Below are 19,054 nucleotides of genomic sequence, written 5' to 3' on the forward strand. Positions count from 1 at the left end.
TTGATGCTTTTGAACTGTGGTGTTGGAGAAGACTCTTGAGAGTCCCTTGGACTGTAAGGAGATCCAACCAGTCCATTCTGAATGAGATCAGCCCTGGGATTTCTCTGGAAGGAATGATAATAAAGCTGAAACTCCAGCACTTTGGCCACCTCATGTGAAGAGTTGACTCATTGGAAAAGACTCTGATGCTGGGAGGGATTGGGGGCAAGAGGAGAAGGGGACGACAGAGGATGAGATGGCTGGATGGCATCACTGACTCGATGGACACGAGTCTAAGTGAACTCCGGGAGTTGGTGATGGACAGGGAGGCCTGGCGTGCTGCGATTCATGGGGTCGCAGAGTCGGACACGACTGAGCGACTGATCTGATCTGATCTGATCTGAACTCAGTTGACATTAAGACACCCAAAACATACCAAGTAGGCAGTTGGCTCCAAAGTTCAAGAATTTAGTGGAGTCTAAGATTAAGAGTGGGTTTCAATGCTGGCTCAGACAGTGAAGAATCCAACTGCAATGTGGGAGCCCTGGGTTCAATCCCTGAGTTGGGAAGATCTCCTGGAGAAAGAAATGGCTACCCACTCCAATATTGTGGCCTGGAGAATTGCATGGACAGAGAAGCCTGGCGGGCTTCCATGGGGTTGCAAAGAGTTGGACACGACACTCCAGTACTCTTGCCTGGAAAATCCCATGGATGGAGGAGCCTGGTGGGCTGCAGTCCATGGGGTCGCTAAGAGTTGGGCAGGACTCAGCGACTTCACTTTCAATGTTCAGTTTCCTGCATTGGAGAAGACATTGGCAACCCACTCGTGTTCTTGCCTGGAGAATCCCAGGGACGGGGGAGCCTCGTGGGCTGCTGTCTATGGGGCCGCACAGTCAGACACGACCGAAGCGACTTAGCAGCAGCAGCAGCAGCAGAGTGACTTTCACTTTACACTTACTTTAAGATTAAGAGTACAGTCATCTGGAGTTTCCTGGTATTCCAGTGGTTAAGACTCCATCCTTCCACTACAGAAGGCATGGGTTAGATCCCTGGTCAGGGAAGTTCCACATGCTGTGAGGTGCAGCCAAAAAGAAAAAAAGAAAAGACTGGGATCATCTCCCTTAAATTGGTAAATAAAGCCACAGGCATAGCTGAAATGGCCCAGGGAAAAAGTAAACAGTGAGAAGAGAGGGCCTGGTGAACCTGCAAAGGGTTGCTGGAGCTATAGGAGGTGGAGGAACACAAAGACGGTGCAGTCGGCCCCCCGCATCTGCAGGTTCTGCACCTGTGGATTCAACCAACCTCGACTGAAAATATTCAGGGCGAAAAAATTCCAGAAGTTTCCAAAAAGTAAAACTTGAACTTGCCATATGCCTGGTAACTATTTACCTAGCATTTACATTGTATTAGGCATCATAAGTAATCTAGAGGTGACGTAAAGTAGACTGGAGGATGTGCGCAGGTTATGTGTAAACACTATACCATTTTATATAAGGGACTTGAGCTTCCTCAGAATTTGGTGTCCAGGGCTGTCCTGGAACCAAGGTCCCGAGGATACCGAGGGATGACTCTATTGTGTCCTGGAAGCAAAGAATGGCAGCCCGAGGTGCAGGGCTCTGACCTGCCACACAGAGAACTTGCTGCAGTTGACTGGCTGCCACCCACACTTGTATCTCCAGATCGCTGTATCTTCAGGTCTACAACAGTGCCCAGGCCTAGGCCACACTTCCTCCCTGAGTAAGTCTGGCTGAAAACCACTTCTGCTTGATGTTTCTGTGCTCCGAGCTCCCCGCTGGCCTGGCTGAGACGTTCTCAGAGCTGTCCTGTGGTCAGACACTCTTCCTGCCTGCTTCCCTGTCATTCCTCACGGAGCCCTGCACTGCAGGCTGAAAGTGCCCACTTCCAGAGTTCCAGCTAAGACTGATAGTGATTTATCTCTTTGTCAGATTCTGTCTTACTCAGAGGATGGATGCACCCTAACTGACACACCACGCACAGGCTGACAGGAAGAGACAAGCGTGATGTCCACCAGATGAAAGATCATAGGGGAGATAGTTCGTGAGGACTTTCTTTTTAAACCCCCCTTAGGCAGAAGCCCAAGGGAATGATATGAAACAAGAGGCTGGTTTAAAAACAGGAAAACATTTAATCCATCCCCAAACACATATCAAGAAATGAAGAGAACCACAGGAAAACTACCTATGATGGAAGAAGGGTGTTACTGGCTTCAAGCTCTAAATCCTATAATCCTGAGGCTTTGATGCTTCAAAGAAACCCATCTAGTCCTTTAGTATTCCTGGCTATTCAGAAATAAATTACATACATCTGTAAAAGAGTTCTGGCCTGCTAGAAGGGAGCTAGCCAGGGAGGAGAAAGGGGCACCAATCTACTGTAAATGATCAAAGACCAGCTGAGTGACAGCATGGAGCCATCCGAGGCAGATGGACCACTGATGCTCTGGTGAGAACCAGAACACAGCGCTGGCTCAGGGGCTTGTGCCATCCACCTGTGCTCACAACAATGTCGGCCAAAGCCCCGGGAGCAAAGTTCTAAACGCCTCCTTCATGCCCCCTGCTGGTTGGTTTCATCATTATCTCGCCTCTTCCAAATCTGTAAGAAATGAATACAATGGATACTTAGGAGCCTGTGTTCCATCCACAAATATTTATCATGCACCTAAATCTGTGCTAGGAAATGAGCAAACTATCACCCCAACTGCGTATTTGCTAAGTCCCCTAAAACTAACTCAAAATCTTTCAGAAAATTCCCTTTCATTTAATTTTCACTTTTCTACCCATCCTTCTCTTCCCATTCCAAACTCCTTTTCTGAAAAAGGACTAACAGTCAGGCCTGCAACTTCAGTCACCAAGGAAAGAGTTCTTCTTGGAACAAGCACTATCTCTCTCCTTTTTTATAAAGCTGTGGCCTTCTCTTAGCCTGTCTTCCTTCTCTGCAGAGACTAGGACAGTTAGAAAGAGAAGACAGGGGGACTTCCTTGGAGGTCCAGTGGTTAAGACTCTGCGCTTCCACTGCAGAGGGCATGGGTTTGATGCCTGGTTGGGGAAATAAGATCCCATATGCTGCACAGTGTGGCCAAAAAGTAAAAATTTTTTTAAAAAAGAAGAAAGAGAAGATAAGAGCCCCTCAGCTCCTTGAACTCCCAAAACAGTGGAGAGGACAGTTAAAACATGCAGCTGCTGCTCCATAGACATGGGACAATGCTGTGGGGTCACAAAGAATGCTGACTTTGCCTAGGGAACTGGGGAGAGCTTCAGAGATGACTCCAGATGATTCTGAGCTCTTCCTCCTTGAAATCAGACCACACACTTGCAAACCTGACCTGGTTGACCGCACACAGAGAACCTCCTTGCTCACTAATAACTCGTCCATGCTTTCCTGTCCTTCTCTTCACTGAAGATCACTCCTGGCCCCGCCTCTTTCCCCACTGCATGTCGAAAGGCACCCAAGCTAACTCAGTCCCACTCCCTGCCTTCACCCACAACACTTCTCTCACCAGCCCCCACACCCCATCACCTCCACGCTCATCGAGTGAAGCCAACCCACCTGAATGTAAGCCTCTGACAGTGTGATCATCTGGGGAAGGATGTCGGTCACCTGGAGGTCCTGTAATTCATACCATTTGCCTGTCCCCTGCAAGGAGTATGAAGGGCTAGGTCAGTTTGCTCCCAGAAACCAATAGAGTTTTAGAGGGAAAGAGATGCAGCCAAAAGCTAGAAAAGTCAGAATAGTCACTAGACCATCACCCAGCAAGAGTTCTAAGAAAGAAAGTACAAGGCCTCTGCTGGGCATCATTCAATGTCAAGAGCTTTTAGGGTGCTGATCTTGACAAACAAGTCCTGCTGAGGACTCCTTAAAGCACAGTGGAGTCTCAAACACTGTTCGTCTTTTAGGAAGAGACTAGGAGGACAACACAGAGAAAGAAGAGGAAGCCCCTACTCCTCACCTGAGATGTCCCCTTGCTGCTCTGAAGTGACAGATCAACACATTCACTTAGAAGGTGCAGCATTAACCAAAAATGGACATTCCCACCCCTGCCCCAGAGGACACGGCAAGAGCTGGACAGAAAAAGACTCCTTGGTGGACACTGTCCCTCATACTAACCTGTTTCCTTTGGCCTAAGAAGCAGTGCTGCAAATATAACAACATCTACCTCACTTCATTCTTCTATAAACAAAGAGGAAAAGAAGTTTCTGGATTATGGCAGAGATACTTCTGGAAGCTCACCTGCCTCATCCATCCAAACTTTCAAGAAATGCCAAAGACAAATATATTCCGGTTATTCTGGATATTCCAGTAGTTCAAATAGGATACACAACAAAAGCTCAGGATCCCATAATGAAAACCCCTATTCCTGGTGTGAGGACTGGTTAATAAGAACACAGTAAAACCGAGTATTCAGGTTCCAATGCCAACTCTTCTAACTTCAGATCAGTTACTCCAACTCTAAGCTAGGTTCCTCACTTGTAAAAAGATGGTATGAACACCTGTCCTGGAAGTGTGTTTAGGGATATAAACAAGATGAACATACATGAAGTATGTGGCATACTATCTAGCACACGGCCAAGTGCTTGGCAGATAGAAGCTGGTTACCATTAAACCCAGATTCTCAGAAGACTCATCAAGTTAGAACAATTTGTGCCAGTAATCTGTATCATACCAAATACATTCTAAGCACATGTTTCTCCCATTTTCAGCAAATTCACAAAATTAGTTTTAGCTGAAAGGTAACCTCTCTACCAGTGCTTTGTAAACTTTAATTTCATACCCTTCAGAGGGCCTTGTTAAACCAGTAGACTGTGATTCAGGAGGTATGCGAGGGGTCTGAGATTCTACAATTTCTAACGAGTTCTCATGTGATGTCAATGCTGTGAATCCAAGGCACTTTAGGTGGCAGGTGCTAGTCTAGGACAGCGCTTCTCAATCTTGGCTACACAATGGAAACCTGAGAATTTTAAGACCATCAAGACGCCTGGTTCTCACCTCCAGATAATCTAATCAAGTCTTAACTCCAACATTTTGGACCGGAAAACTCTTTGCGGTGGGGGCTGCCTGTGCATTGGAAGACATTCAGCAGCATCTCTGGCCTTTGCCCCAGTGGAAAATCAACAGGCACAAATCACACTGTTTTCACGTAACTGGTCTGGGATGGTCCAGGCTTCAGCAGTCTAAAACCTGCCCCCAGGGAAGTCCCACATGTAGCCAAAATTGAGAACAGCTGCCTTAAACTGGTCACTGACAACTCTGTTTCTCACAGAATCCCAAAGTCAAGGACAAGAAAGAGCAAACTGAAAGGAGCTGCCTTCCAAAAGGCCAAGGGAACACCACGAGCTTCTGCCACTCTGCACAGTGAGAAGTCAGCCCTACTCACATGGTGGAGCACGTGGATCCGGTAGGAGCCCTCGGAGGGTTTGCCGTCGTGTACAATGTTGGCGATGAGGTCGTAGGTGGTATTCTTGTGCACTGCCTGCACTTCTTCAGACAAATACTCTCTCAGGTCCACATTTCTGAGGATGATGAAAATAAAGTGAAGATCAGACAAAGCCTATGAGGTTAGCCCTGTAGAGGTTAACTGTCCTCCCTAAATGGACCACGAAGCTGTGGAACCCTATTTCAGGAACTTGGATCTAGGTGGGCTTGAATAGCTACGGAGCCCAGGTTTGTGGAAATTCACAGTTTGCTACAAAAATGGGTCAAACTAGGAAGACTGGCTCTATGGGAAAAGCGTATTTTAAAAGCATGCCTAGGAGGAGAAGGGGACGACAGAGGATGAGATGGCTGGATGGCATCACTGACTCAATGGACGTGAGTCTGAGTGAACTCCGGGAGTTGGTGATGGACAGGGAGGCCTGGCGTGCTGTGATTCATGGGGTCACAAAGAGTTGGACACGACTGAGCGACTGAACTGAACTGAACTGAGGGCTTCCCTGGTGGCTCAGTGGGAAAGAACCTGCCTGTCAATGCAGGAGACACAGGTTCAATCCCTGGTCTGGGAAAATCCCACAAGCCACGAAGCAACTAAGCCTGTGTGCCACAACTATTGAGCCCACAGGCCTCAACTACTGAAGCCAGGTGCCCTAGAGCCTGTTCTATGCAAGAGAACTACGAAAGTGAGAAGCCAGCCCACTGCAACTAAAGAGTAGCCCCCCTCTCACTGCAACTAGAGAAAGCCCATATGCAGGAATAAAGACCCAGTGCAACCATAAATTAATTAATTAATTAAAAGACGTTCCTGGTGGTCCAGTGGCTAAGACTCTGCACTCCCAATGCAGGCGGCCCGGGTTCAACCCCTGGTCAGGGAACTAGATCCCACATGCCACAACTAAGAGTTTGCATGCTGCTGCTAAACGTCCTGCAACTGAAAGATCCTGCATGCTGCAACTAAGACCCTGCACAGCCAAATAAATAATATTTTTAATTAAAATCTTAAAAATAAAAAAATAAAAGCATGCCTAGGGGAGTCATGCCTGGTGGTCTTGTGGATGGACTCCATGATTTCACTGCTGAGGGCCCTGGTTCAATCCCTAACTGGGGAACTACAATCCTTCAAGCCACAAGGCATGGACAAAAAATATTCAAAAATAAAAATTAATGCATACCTAGCAGTCTAAAGTACACAGCTTGGAGTCATTCAGACCTGAGCTGGAATCGAGGCTCTGTCACCTCAGAGCTGTGTTTAAGTTTAAGCAGGTGACATAAGCTAAGGCTCTGCTGTATGAGAATGAGAGTCACCATCTCCTCTGAGATGAGAACAAGGGTAACCGCCTCACCCTCTGCTCTGTCAGGGAATCGGTTGCAGTGGCAGTGTTCAGGGGGTACCTGGTCTCTGGACTCAGCCTATAGAAGCCTGCTCACCTGAGCATGTCAGTTATAACTGTATACAATCACTGTAACAATTTCAGTGCGGCAAAACAGGACTTCCCTGGTGGTCCAGTGGTTAAGAATCCACCTGCCAATGCAGGGGACACGGGTTCGATCTCTGGTCCAGGAAGATTCCACGTGTGGCCAGGCAAGTAAGCCACCCCTAAGTTGTGATCTGCAACTACTAAGCCCACGAGCTGCAACTGAAGCTCTAGAGCCCGTGCTCCACAACAAGAGAAGTTACCACAAAGAGAAGCGCCTGCGCCGCAACCAGAGTAGCCCCTGCTTGCGACAACTAGGGAACGCCCACGCACAGCAACAAAGGCCTAGCACAGCCAAAATAAATATGTCAATTAATTTTTTTAAATATGGCAAACCAGGCAGATCATTCAGATTTGTTTTTTTCTTTGATTTCATGGGACTGTGTTTATTTGATTATTTTGCCTTTAGTCAAATAGGCAGAATGGTTACAAGTAACAGAACACCTTGGGCAGCCCAAGTACAAAAGGGGGATTAATTGATTCAAGGTTTCAGACTAGGAGATGCAGCAGAAACCAGGCACTGAAGAAGCAGCAAGATCCAAGAGTTACCTGCCCTCTTTTCTCCTTTGAAAAGCTTTATCCTTTTCCCATCCAGCTTTCTCTCCTTTATGGAACCCACCTTGACTCCCCCACAGCTTCCAAATTTCTCAGTTCTGGTTGTCAATAGAGACTACTGACTAGGTTCCTTCAATTGGGACTTAAAAACATCAAATTTATTTTTAACACTTGAACACTCATTTTTTAAACACAGAGAAGCATTCTTGATGTACTTGGAATAAAACCTCCTTTTGTGTTTTATTTGTTGAATTCTATCAGTTGATGTATAAATGTGGTATAAATGTGTACCAGTTTTTATGAAGTCAAGAGCTATAATACAGGCTTACTGTGAAGACGGCAATGACAATTACCAAGAACTTTCAAATAGGGAAGTAGATTGACAGTTAACGTAACTATTAAGAGAAAGCTAACTAACTACACTATTTTCAGGAAAAATATAACCTGACGCCTACAAATATTTATAAAAATTTAAATACAAGATAGAATAAGAAGAGTATGTGTGTGCTCAGTCACTCTGTTGTGTCCAACACTCTGTGACCCCATGGACTGTGGCCCGCCAGGCTCCTCTGTCCATGGGATTCTCCAGGTAAGAATATTGGAGTGGGTTGCCATTGTCTTCTCCAGGGGATCTTTCCAACCCAAGAATCGAACCCACATCTCCTGCACTGGCAGGCAGATTCTTTACTACTGAGTCACCTGGGAAGCCCGAGAGAGATTATATCCTTTTTCTCATCTCTAGAACTGTCGGCTGTGCTACCACTCATAACATGAAACACAGTGCTATCATCTCAAGAAGGCTTTACAATAAATGCTAACAGTGGTCACATCCGGGGATCATTTCTAGATATGTGTCTCCTTTTGAATTTTACACTATGAATTTATGAATATATCATCTGTCCAAAAATACAAAAAAATTTCAGTGTAAACCATGTATTAATAATAAGCAGGCAACTTTGTTCTAACTGTATTATGTAGCTTTCCATGTGTTAAGGATAGCTACTTATTTCCACAGACTGACAGCGAACCATGTAGATTGCAATAAATAGTCATTGTTGTTTTGGGGCTTTTGGGATTTTTTTTTTGGACCTGCCACACAGCTTGCAGGATCTCGGTTCCCCATCTGTGGAACACAGTGAAAGTGCTAAGTCCTAACCACTGGACTGCCAGGGAAGTCCCTAAACAGCCACTGTTAAAATACATTTTAGATATGAGTCTGAGGAAACCGATGAGGGCTCAAGAGAGCCAAAATGCCTGCCAGCTGCTAAGAACTGACTTCTCATACTGTCTTCTCAGCTTTAACAACAGCTGTTTGGACTTCTTTGAACAAGTCCTAGAAAAGTCTTCAGAAGTATATATACTCAAAAATTTCATGACTGAACCCAAACTGTCTCAGTGGCAAAAGGGAATAAATTGATGTTAAATCATTTTGCTTTAGAAAACAGTCAATGGGGAAAACCCTATTTGTCCCCCCATGAAACAGTCCAATGTTGAGACCACCTAACTAGCTGGAAGTGAAACTTTACACCTGTGCCCAGAAACCCTATCTCCAAACAAGCAGGGGGCCACTAATCACTGCATGTCTGATGGATCTCTACTATGAATAAAACACAGGAGAAGAATTAGATCTGACGAAGGGTTTTTCAAATGGGGACTTGAGCATAATGAGAACTGTATTAGTCTAAAAGTGATGACGGTGTGTTAATAATCAAAGTCTAGGTTTCCAGGAGAGTCACACAGTGTGATGGTCTCCATCGGACTAGTGGAAAAGTCATCTTTTTCTCAACTTCTCCAAAGCTTTCTGATAGACAAGCTACTGAAGGCACAGTGACCAAAAATCCAAATGTAACTGGTGGCAAAATACACATATTCCAGGTCCCTAATATAAAAGAAACTTCCTACCAGTGAAAGGAAATTTCTGTGCTGACTGAGCAGGAACTACCATCAACACACAGTCCTGCCTCGGGAGCTGCCCTAGAGTAAAGAGGGCTCCTTCCTTCCAGGAACAGACTGGTGACTGCAGCAATTCACCAAAGTCCAGCTCTGAATTAAAACCCCTAGTCTTTCAGAGAAAGCCCCTCTGTGATCCTACTCAAGTTAGCAGACAGCTGGCCTTCATATTCCCAGATTTCATTCTACTTGTCACATAAACAAGATATTGGAGAAGAAAAGGAAGAAAAGTGCATGAAAAGAGAGAAAGAAATTCTCCTGTAACCCTAACTACTACAAAGGTTTTCTCTCCTCATCCACCACTGTTCTCAGAGTCTTGGTGATGATGGAACCAGAAATAATAAAATGTTACCCTTGGAAGGATCCCTAGGGCTCGTCTAGTCCAGGCCTCTCATTTAATCCAGAAGAGAGTATACAAATGACCTGCGCAAGGCCACCTGGCTAGGACAACACAGAACTCAAGACTTCTTTAAGCTGCTACCCTCTTAAACGCTACACAGAATTAAGAATTGGTACTATTTTCAAAGGAAAACACTGGCAGCTCAGTCTGGGCAACTGGAGGGGATGGAGGGAGAAAGACAAGAGAAGAAGATGACCATTTGCCCATTACAGCCCCCAAACTACTTTCTGAGGTTTAAAAATAACTACACTTCTGAGCTAAACAGCATGGTAATCCTATCTTCTAACCATTCAGATCCTTCCAGTAAGAAATCATGTTAGGGCTCCTACCTTATCTAAACGCCCACACACAGATGCACCTTTCTTCCTGCCAGCCCCACCACCAAGCCTCTCTGTGGTCTCGTCTCTTGGGAACTAAAAACCAACTGTCTACCCCCAAAAGGGTCTTGCAGGAGCCTTCTACTGCTCCTCCAAATTCCCCATTAAAATACTCATAAAAAAAAAAAAATTACTCATAAACAGAGACGCAGATGCAGAGAGCACACACGTGGACACGGGCGTGGGGGGAGAAGAGGAAGGAGAGGGTGGGATGAACTGGGAGATTAGGACTGATGACATAAATACACTGCCATTTGTAAAACAGCTAGTAAGAAGCTGCTCTATAGCACAGGGTGCTCAGCTCCATGCTCTGTGATGACCTAAAGCAGGGGATGGAGTGGGATGTGAGAGGGAGGTCCAACAGGGAGGGGATATATGTATGCACATGGCTGATTCACTTCACTGTACAGCAGAAACTAATGCAACACTGTAAAGCAAATATATTCCAATAAAAAAAAAATAAAGGACACATACTGAAAAAAAAACACATATAAATATCTGCAAAAAGACAACTAAATGGTCAATTAAAAATAAGACTATACATCAAAATTTATAACTTTCTCATCAATAGGCAGAAATTGAACATATTCCAGACTTTATCCTCTAGGGAAGAAATAAGATAGTAGAGTTCCAAGAGAGTAAGGCAAATCTAGAGTCATCCCCACTGTCCACACTTAACTAACCATAGCACACAAGATGCAATGATAGGCAGACAGACATACAGACTAACTATTCAAGATTACCTTCAAAGCCAGGAAAAGCCTACCTGTCCTACTTTTACCGTCTGTTCATCCTTATACTGAAAGACTACAATTCCCAGCAAGCAACAGGAGGGAAGACAAAAGGGGAATTGCCTCCAAGTAAACATTCATCTTTGAGGTCCCTAAAATGTTTGTATCCTTCCCATAGAAACCTTAACTTATATAGTGTAGGTAGGTTCCTTACAATCTCCAACTAAGACGGTCCAATATTAAGAGTGGCACAAAGAAATAAAAAAGGAACTCAAGCTCACACCCCTAATAGGAAGTGTGGGAGGGGAACACTCACGTAATCGGGAAGTTGACAATAGTCGGATTCTTCTCCACAAAGAAATTGTTCTTAGTGAATCTCTTAATACAAAAGATTAGATATGGAGGCAGCTTGGTGAGCTGGAAGCGCTTCAGAAAGTTCTCCTTGTAGGTCTTATATTCCTAGAGAGAGAAAAGAAAATGATCAAGTTAATGTTGGAGCATTAGAGCAGGAACACAAGTTTTGTTTTGGCTTGGCTTGGGTTTTTTAATAGAATTTTGTCTTCCAATAGAATCCAGAAGACACCTGACCCCAGCAACCACCTGCAAGGGTTAAGAATAGCTGTTTGGCCAAAGCTGAAATACCTCATCTGTGTTTCAGCCAGCACGTGACCAAACTGTTGAACTCTAACCATATAATATAGGTTTTTGTTTCTATAAGGAAAACAAAAATGTCAAGTGAAAAAGAGGATTTGTTAAAAGTTCAGAATTTAAAAACCATGAGTTGTTGTTTGTTTAGTCCCTCAATCGTATCCGATTCTTTGTGACCCCAGGGACTATAGCACACCAGGCTCCTCTGTACATGCGATTTTCCAGGCAAGAATACTGGAGTGGACTGCCATATCCTTCTCCAGGGGATCTTCCTGATCCAAGGATCGAACCCATGTTTCCTGCATTGCCAGACACATTCTTTACCACTGAGCCACCTGGAAAGCCCCTAAAAAAAAAAATAAGAGTTTCACTTAATTCAAAATAAAGAAGAATGTCCTGACCATTTGACCATCAGACACATGCACCATGGAACAGGCACCTGTGACCAACAAGGAGCCCTTTAACACTGAGGGTTTTCCAGAAGAGCAGTCAACTGACATTCCACGTTCCTTCCTCCTCCAAGGCCCCAAGACTCGTAGGTCAAGTACAGTCTGTTGAGCAACACTTAACTGAGGCCTCACTCAGGACTTGAATATCTCACTTTCAACAGTGGATAGACAACCAGGCAGAAGAAACAGAAGACCTGAGCAACACTATAATTAGGCCTAAAGTTGCACCGCCAGCAGCATAATGTACACTCTTCTCAAGTGCACACGGAATGGTCTCCAGCAAAGACCGTATGCCAGCCCATAAAACAAACTTCAACAAACACAAAATATAGAAACAATACAGAGTATGTTCTCTGAGCACAATGGGGTGAAATTATTAACAGAAGTCAGCAACAGAAGGAAATGTGCAAAACTCACAAATGTACGGAGATTAAACAATACATTCCTTAACAAGCAATAGGTTAAATAAAAAAGAAATAAAAAGGGAAATCAGGAAAAGAATTCAAGATGAATAAAAATGAAGACACAACATATAAAAACTTATGGGATATAGCTAAAGCAGTGGTCAAGAGGTAAACTTAGTTGTAAATGCCTAGATTGAAAATCAAATCAATAACCTTCCACCTTAAAACATTGGGGGAAAAGCAAACTAAACCTAAAGCAAGCAGAAAAAAAGAAAAAAAAATCAGACCACAAGTTAAAAAAACACAGAACAGAAAAACATTTCAGAAAAATCAACAAAACCTGTTTCTTTGAAAAGACAAGCCTTTAGTTAGTTGAACAAGAAAAAAAAATTCAAATTACTAGAATAAAAAATGAAAAAGGGAACATTACTAGGAACTTTACAGGAATAAAAATGATTATAAAGGAACACTATAAACAACTGTATGCTAAAACAGTAGATAAGTTAGATGAAATGGATAAATTCCTAGAAAGACTCAAACTACCAAAACTTGAAAAGAAACAATCTGAATAAACCTACAACAAGAAATTAAATTAGTTGTTAAAAAACTACCCATGAAGAAAAGTCCAGGCCCAATTTCTTCACTGGTATTTTCTACCAAACATTTAAAGAAATTACACCAATTTTTCAAACACTTTTCCAAAATAAAAGGAGGGAATACTTCCCAACTCCTTTCATGAGGCCAACATTACCCTGATACCAAAACTAGGCACAACTACATATCAGTATTTCTATGAATATGGATGCAAAATTCCTCAACAAAATACTAGTAAATCAATTCCAACATAAACAACAACAAAGAATTATATACCAATTATACATGACTAAGTATGATTTATTCAGGAATACAAAGGTGGCTTAACATCCAAAAATCAATTAATATAATATACCATATCATATAATAATAAGAAAATAAGGCAATAAATAGCAAAATAAGACAACAAATAGCAATAATCGAAACCCACACAATCATCTCTGTAGATACAAAAAAGCATTTGACAAAATCCGACACCTTATCATGAGAAAAACACTCAATAGAGACAGAAAGGAACTTCCTCAACCTGATAAAGGGTATCTATGAAAAACAGATATGTGATGTTATCCACAGCTAACATCATACTTACCGGTAAAAGCCTGGACTCTATCCCTCAAGATCAGGTACAAGATAAGATATCTCCATTTTCCACTTCTATTTAACCCTGTACTAGAGATTCCAGCCAGAGCAATCAGGTAATAACATTTAAACAAATATGAAGCATCCAGATTAGAAAGGAAGAAGAAGTAAAACTATCTCTGTCTGCAGATGATATGATCTTGCATACGGAAAATTTTAAGAAATACACTTTAAAAGTTTGGCAAGGTTGCAGGCTACAAAAATCAATATACAAAAATCAACTGCGGGGGCTTCCCTGGTGGTCTAGTGATTGAGAATCCGCCTGCCAATGCAGGGGTCATGGGTTCGATCTCTGGTCCAGGAAGATTCCACAAGATCACAACTAAGCCCATGAGCCACAACTACTGAGCCCACGAGCCTTAGAGCCTGCACTCTGCAATTAGAGAAGCCACTGCAATGAGAAGCCTGCACACCACAACGAAGACCCAGTGCAGCCAAAAATTAAAATAATAAAAATTTATATTAAAATAGTTCAAAACTTATACTCCAAAAACTATAAAACACTATTGAAGGAAATTAAAGAAGATAAATAAATAGAAAAATAACCCATGTTTATGAATCAGAAGACTGCTATTATTAAGTTGGCAATAACTCCCAAACTAATCTACAGATTCAACACAATCCCTGTCAGAATATCAATTGGCTTCTTTGTAAAAATCCACAAGCTGATTCTCAAATTTGTAAAACTGCAAGGAACCTAAAATAACCAGAACAATCTTGTAAAAGAATAAAGTTGGAAAGTTCAGTTTATAATTTCAGAACTAACTACAAAGTAATAATAACCAAGACTGTGTTCTAGACATACATCAATGGAACAGAATTGAGACTCCAAAAATAAACCCATGTGTCTATGGTCAAATGATTTTTCAACAAGGATGCCAAGACCATTCAATGTGAAAAGAATTGTCTTGTCAACAAACAGTGCTAAGACAACTAGACAGCCATATGCAAAAGAATAAAACTAGACTTTGTACTTTACACCATATACTAAAATTTAACTTAATACACTATTGAGCCCACAAGCCATATCAGTATGTTTCTAGAGAGTGATACAATAAATACCACCATGTGAAGTTGTTAGAGCTTCAAATCGATGAAGGGTTCATTACACAACTTATGATTGTCATTAGTATTAATATTTTGCTCTGTTAGGTATTTGTTCCAATGAAAAATTTTCAAAAATGATGCATCATGAAATTTTGAGTGAAGAAGAATCTTTCAGTGAATTTTATGAAGATATTTTCTCTGATTGCCTGAGCGATATATATACTAGTGTCTCAGAAGATGACAGTTCTTCAGAATATAGTTCTGATTCAGATGATGTGAATATTAGACCAACAAAAAGACAAAAAACCTTAGTCATTGATTCTGATACAGAAAGTGTAAATGAAACTCATGGTGCTGGAGAGGGTTCCTTTGCTTCTACAGAAGAGTGAACTGAAGACAACATTTCAATTCAATTAAAAGATTCTACAGGTGTGTCAGGTGTAACTACTGAATGTAATAACTCACAAAGTGTTAGTGAAATAACAGAATTAATCTCAGGCTAACCAAAATAAACTTACTGACCGCAGGCATTAGTTAGTTGCTGCAAAAATCCCCCGATCAATGGAACTTTCTTGGTGGCTCAGATGGTGAAGAATCCACCTGCCAATGCAGGAGATGTGGGTTCTATCCCTGGGCTGGGAAGATCCCCTGGAGAAGGAAATGGTAACCCACTCCAGTATTCTTGCCTAGAAAAATCCCATGGACAGAGGAGCCTGATGGGCTACAGTCCATGGAGTCACAGAAGAGCTGGACGTGACTTAGGGACTAAACAACAACAACAAAGGCCTGAAATGTAAAAGCTAAAACTATGAAAGTCTTAGAACAAAACACAGAAGTAACCTTTCATGACCTGGGATTTAAGAATGGATTCTTACATATGATAGCAAAAGCCCACACTATAAAAGAAAAACTAAGTAACTTCATCAAAGTTACAACCTTTATGCTGCTAATGATACTATCAAGAGAGTAAAAATGCAACCTACAGAATGGGAAAAAATATTCGCAAATCATACAATTTGATGAGTGACTGGTATTGAGACTATATACAGAAATCTTACAACTCAATAATAAAAAGATAAACTAATTTTTTAAATTCACAAAGGATCTAAACAAACATTTCTCCAAAGATGATATACAAATAAGCACATGAAATTAGTCACCAGGGAGATACAAATTAAAATTAAAACCATAATGAGATACCATTTCACACCTACTAGGATGCCCAAAACCTGAAGATAAACAATAACAAACGCTAGTGAAGATGCAGAGAAACTGGAACACTCGTACACTGGAGGTGGGAATATAAGACAGTGCAGTCACTTTGGAAAACAGTTCTTCAAATGGCTAAACGTAAGAGTTACCACCCAGCAATTCCACTCCCCGATATCCAGCCAAGAGAAATGAAAACATGTTCGTAACAAAACCTTGTAGACTGACCGTGATCTCAAAGTTTGTTTCAAAATTTGCAAGCATCAAGTGTCATTCAAAAATGATTAGTTGCTGTCTAGGGCAGGGGGACACAAAGGGGTTAAAATGATAACTAAAGGGTAATTAAAAAAAAAAAAAAATCAATGATGAAAGTATTCTAAAGCTGACCAGATCTGTGGTAGCTCATATCTATGAATATAGTAAAGCAAAAAAAAAAAAAAAAAAGACAAAACAAAAAAAACTGCACTGTAAACTTTGAATAGGTTAATTGTATGCTGCTAAACTGCTTCAGTTGTGTCCGACTCTGTGTGACCCCATGGACTGCAGCCCACCAGGCTTCTCCGTACATGGGATTCTCCAGGCAAAACACTGGAGTGGGTTGCCATTTCCTTCTCCAAATTGTATGCTACTGTATATTATATCTAAATAAAACTGTTCCTTTTTAAACAATTAAGTGTCCTGCCACATGATGAATAATCTGAGAGCACTGGAGAAATAAAAACTTTCCATCTCTAGTACACATACCAGAGCCACACCTTCTTTCTGGTAAATTTCTCATCATCTATAGGTATAAGCCCTATAGAAATAAATGTCTTTTTGGTGATAGGAAGTAACTCATCTCTGTGTGGTTGAAATAAAATATTGTGCTAAACCCTCCCCCCACTCCAAAAAAAGAAATGTTCTTAATCAAGTAAACTCCAAGAAATTTCACTGCCCACATCTGTGTCTATGTACAAGCTGGCATCAAGAGGCACTATTTTTAATTATCTCAGAGTAGTGAAGGACAGAGTTAACACTTAAATACCACCATAACCTAACATGAAAAGGTTTCTCTGAAATTTACAAGGGAACACTGGGAGCATGGGGTGGAGGGAGGGGAGGAATTTCACACTGGACATCAGTATGGTCCTCACACAGCAAGGTTTTAGCTAAACTCACATAACAATAGTGCTATTAACCAGTTTTATTGATTTCAAAGTTTTGTTTACATAAAAGTTAGTTATAATTTAGTACTTTCCTTAAAAGCTATAGGTATGAAAAGTGTATACCAACATTGATGTTTACACTGATTTAAGTAATACTATCATAACAATAAACGTAAACCAATACTGAGGGTCCACAGGAATCTCAATATTGCTTATATGTGAACAAACAGTAATAATAGAGACCATGTGGTATAGTTGAAAAAGTCAGAGAAAAATCTGACTTTAGATCCCCAGCTCTGTCACGTAAAATTGGTATAAAATAAAGCCAAATAAAATAAACAGATTTAGATAAGCCCTAAGGTCTTTCACCTTCCCCAAATGAAATGAGTCTAAAAAAGAGAGGGAAAAGGGTTCAGAATGAGGCATTGAGGTAAAAAAAAAAAAAAGTTTTTTAAGTTTAAAAGAACGAAAAAGGATTAAATTTATCTACGATGAAGAAAGGAATTAAACCAAGAAACAGTTAACTCTGCAGATAAAAAGAAACTTTCAACTTGATGAAAGGTAATGTTATAGTAAGAATACATTTTTTCATTCTATTTATATTTTAGTGTTTTTCTTCTGCTTTAATGTCTACATTATATTTTTTAAAAGATGGGAGTTTTTCATACCTTTGTGAGTTTCTACTCTCCTAAATACCCTGTCCTTTCTCCATACTACCCAGAGGCACTTTAATTCAAGTTGAAGTGTGAAAGTGTTAGTTGCTCAATCATGTCTGACTCTTCATGACCCCATGGACTGTAGTCTGCCAAGCTCCTCTATCCATGGAATTTTCCAGGAAAGAATACTAGAGTGGGTTGCCATTTCCTTCTCTAGGGGATCTTCCCAACCCAAGGATCAAACTCACATCTCTTGCATCTCTTGTTTTGGCAGGTGGATTCTTTACCAGCTGAGCCACCAGGGAAGCTCCCAGGTAAAGAATCAACCTGCAGTGCAGGAGACCTGGGATTGATCCCTGGGTTAGGAAGATCCCTTGGAGAGGGAAATGGCAACCCAGTCCAGCATTTTCGCCTGGGAAATCCCATGGACTGAGGAGCCTGGTGGGCCTCAGTCTATGGGGGCACAAAGAGTAAGAAATGACTGAACAACTAACACTTTTACTACACTTTCAACTCAAGTTGAGTTGAGGGTAAAACAGCAGAAAGTCTGGGAGGCTCAATAAACACCACACACTTTAAAATAGCATTACACACATGTGGCGATTTTCAAGTATAAAAAGAAAAACGTCAAAGTGAAAAGGTTGGACTTTCATGGTGGTCAAGAATCCACCTGCCAATGCAGGAGACACGGGTTTGATCCCTGATCTGGAAAGATTCCACATGCCATAGGGCAACAAAGAGCCACAAGCCACAACTATTGAAGTCCATACGTCTAGAGTCTGTGCTCCACAAGAGAAGCCACCACAATGAGAAGCCCACTCAACGCAACGAGACAACAGCCCCCACTCACCACAACTAGAGAAAGCTCACAGGCAGCGACAAAGACCCAGCACAACCTCCCCCTCATAAAATGAGATATTAAAAAAAGAGAGAGGAAGAGAGACAAAGGATTATGAGCAGGGCAGGTGTGCAAATGGGTCACCTTCTCAGTGATGCCGTTGAACTTGGCCAGGATGTTGAAGAGAGGCACCTGGGGGATAATGAGCTGCTCCTTCTCGTCCTTGTACAGGGGGGCGGTAGGAAGGTCCAGTGTCAGGTACATAAATGTGGACTCCACCATCGTCTCCTGGTACTCGTCATTATGCAGCAGCTGCTCTTTCTCTTCTGCTGGCTGGAAGTGAGGAAGAAGGAAAAGGAGGGAAGGAGTGTGAGCAAAATAGAATACCACAGCTGGAAAGAAATGAGGTTTCAGGGACGCTTATATTTACTTCATTTAATATTAAAGGGAGAAGGGGTACCCAAGAGACTGTGCAATTCCACAGGCACTTGCACAACCTGTTTGCATGCGTGG

The 19,054-nt window shown here is 42.0% G+C and overlaps 1 protein-coding gene across 2 annotated transcripts in view; it reads right to left on the reverse strand.

Annotated features, from left to right (window-relative positions):
* Window positions 1-2,105: 2,105 nt before the first annotated feature.
* The window catches only part of USP39 (ubiquitin specific peptidase 39), a 36,650-nt gene continuing 19,701 nt past the window's right edge, over window positions 2,106-19,054 (reverse strand). For both annotated transcript variants that reach the window (XM_061432674.1, XM_061432675.1), the window contains 5 exons: window positions 18,686-18,874; window positions 11,229-11,371; window positions 5,369-5,504; window positions 3,544-3,630; window positions 2,106-2,589 (listed from right to left, as the gene is read on the reverse strand). In XM_061432674.1, coding sequence (XP_061288658.1) covers window positions 2,542-2,589; window positions 3,544-3,630; window positions 5,369-5,504; window positions 11,229-11,371; window positions 18,686-18,874 — 603 coding nt within the window. In that variant the 3' untranslated portion in view covers window positions 2,106-2,541. The remainder of the gene's footprint in view (window positions 2,590-3,543; window positions 3,631-5,368; window positions 5,505-11,228; window positions 11,372-18,685; window positions 18,875-19,054) is intronic.

This window comes from Bos javanicus, chromosome 11, assembly GCF_032452875.1.
Source record: "Bos javanicus breed banteng chromosome 11, ARS-OSU_banteng_1.0, whole genome shotgun sequence".
Classification (NCBI taxonomy): Eukaryota; Metazoa; Chordata; class Mammalia; order Artiodactyla; family Bovidae; genus Bos; species Bos javanicus.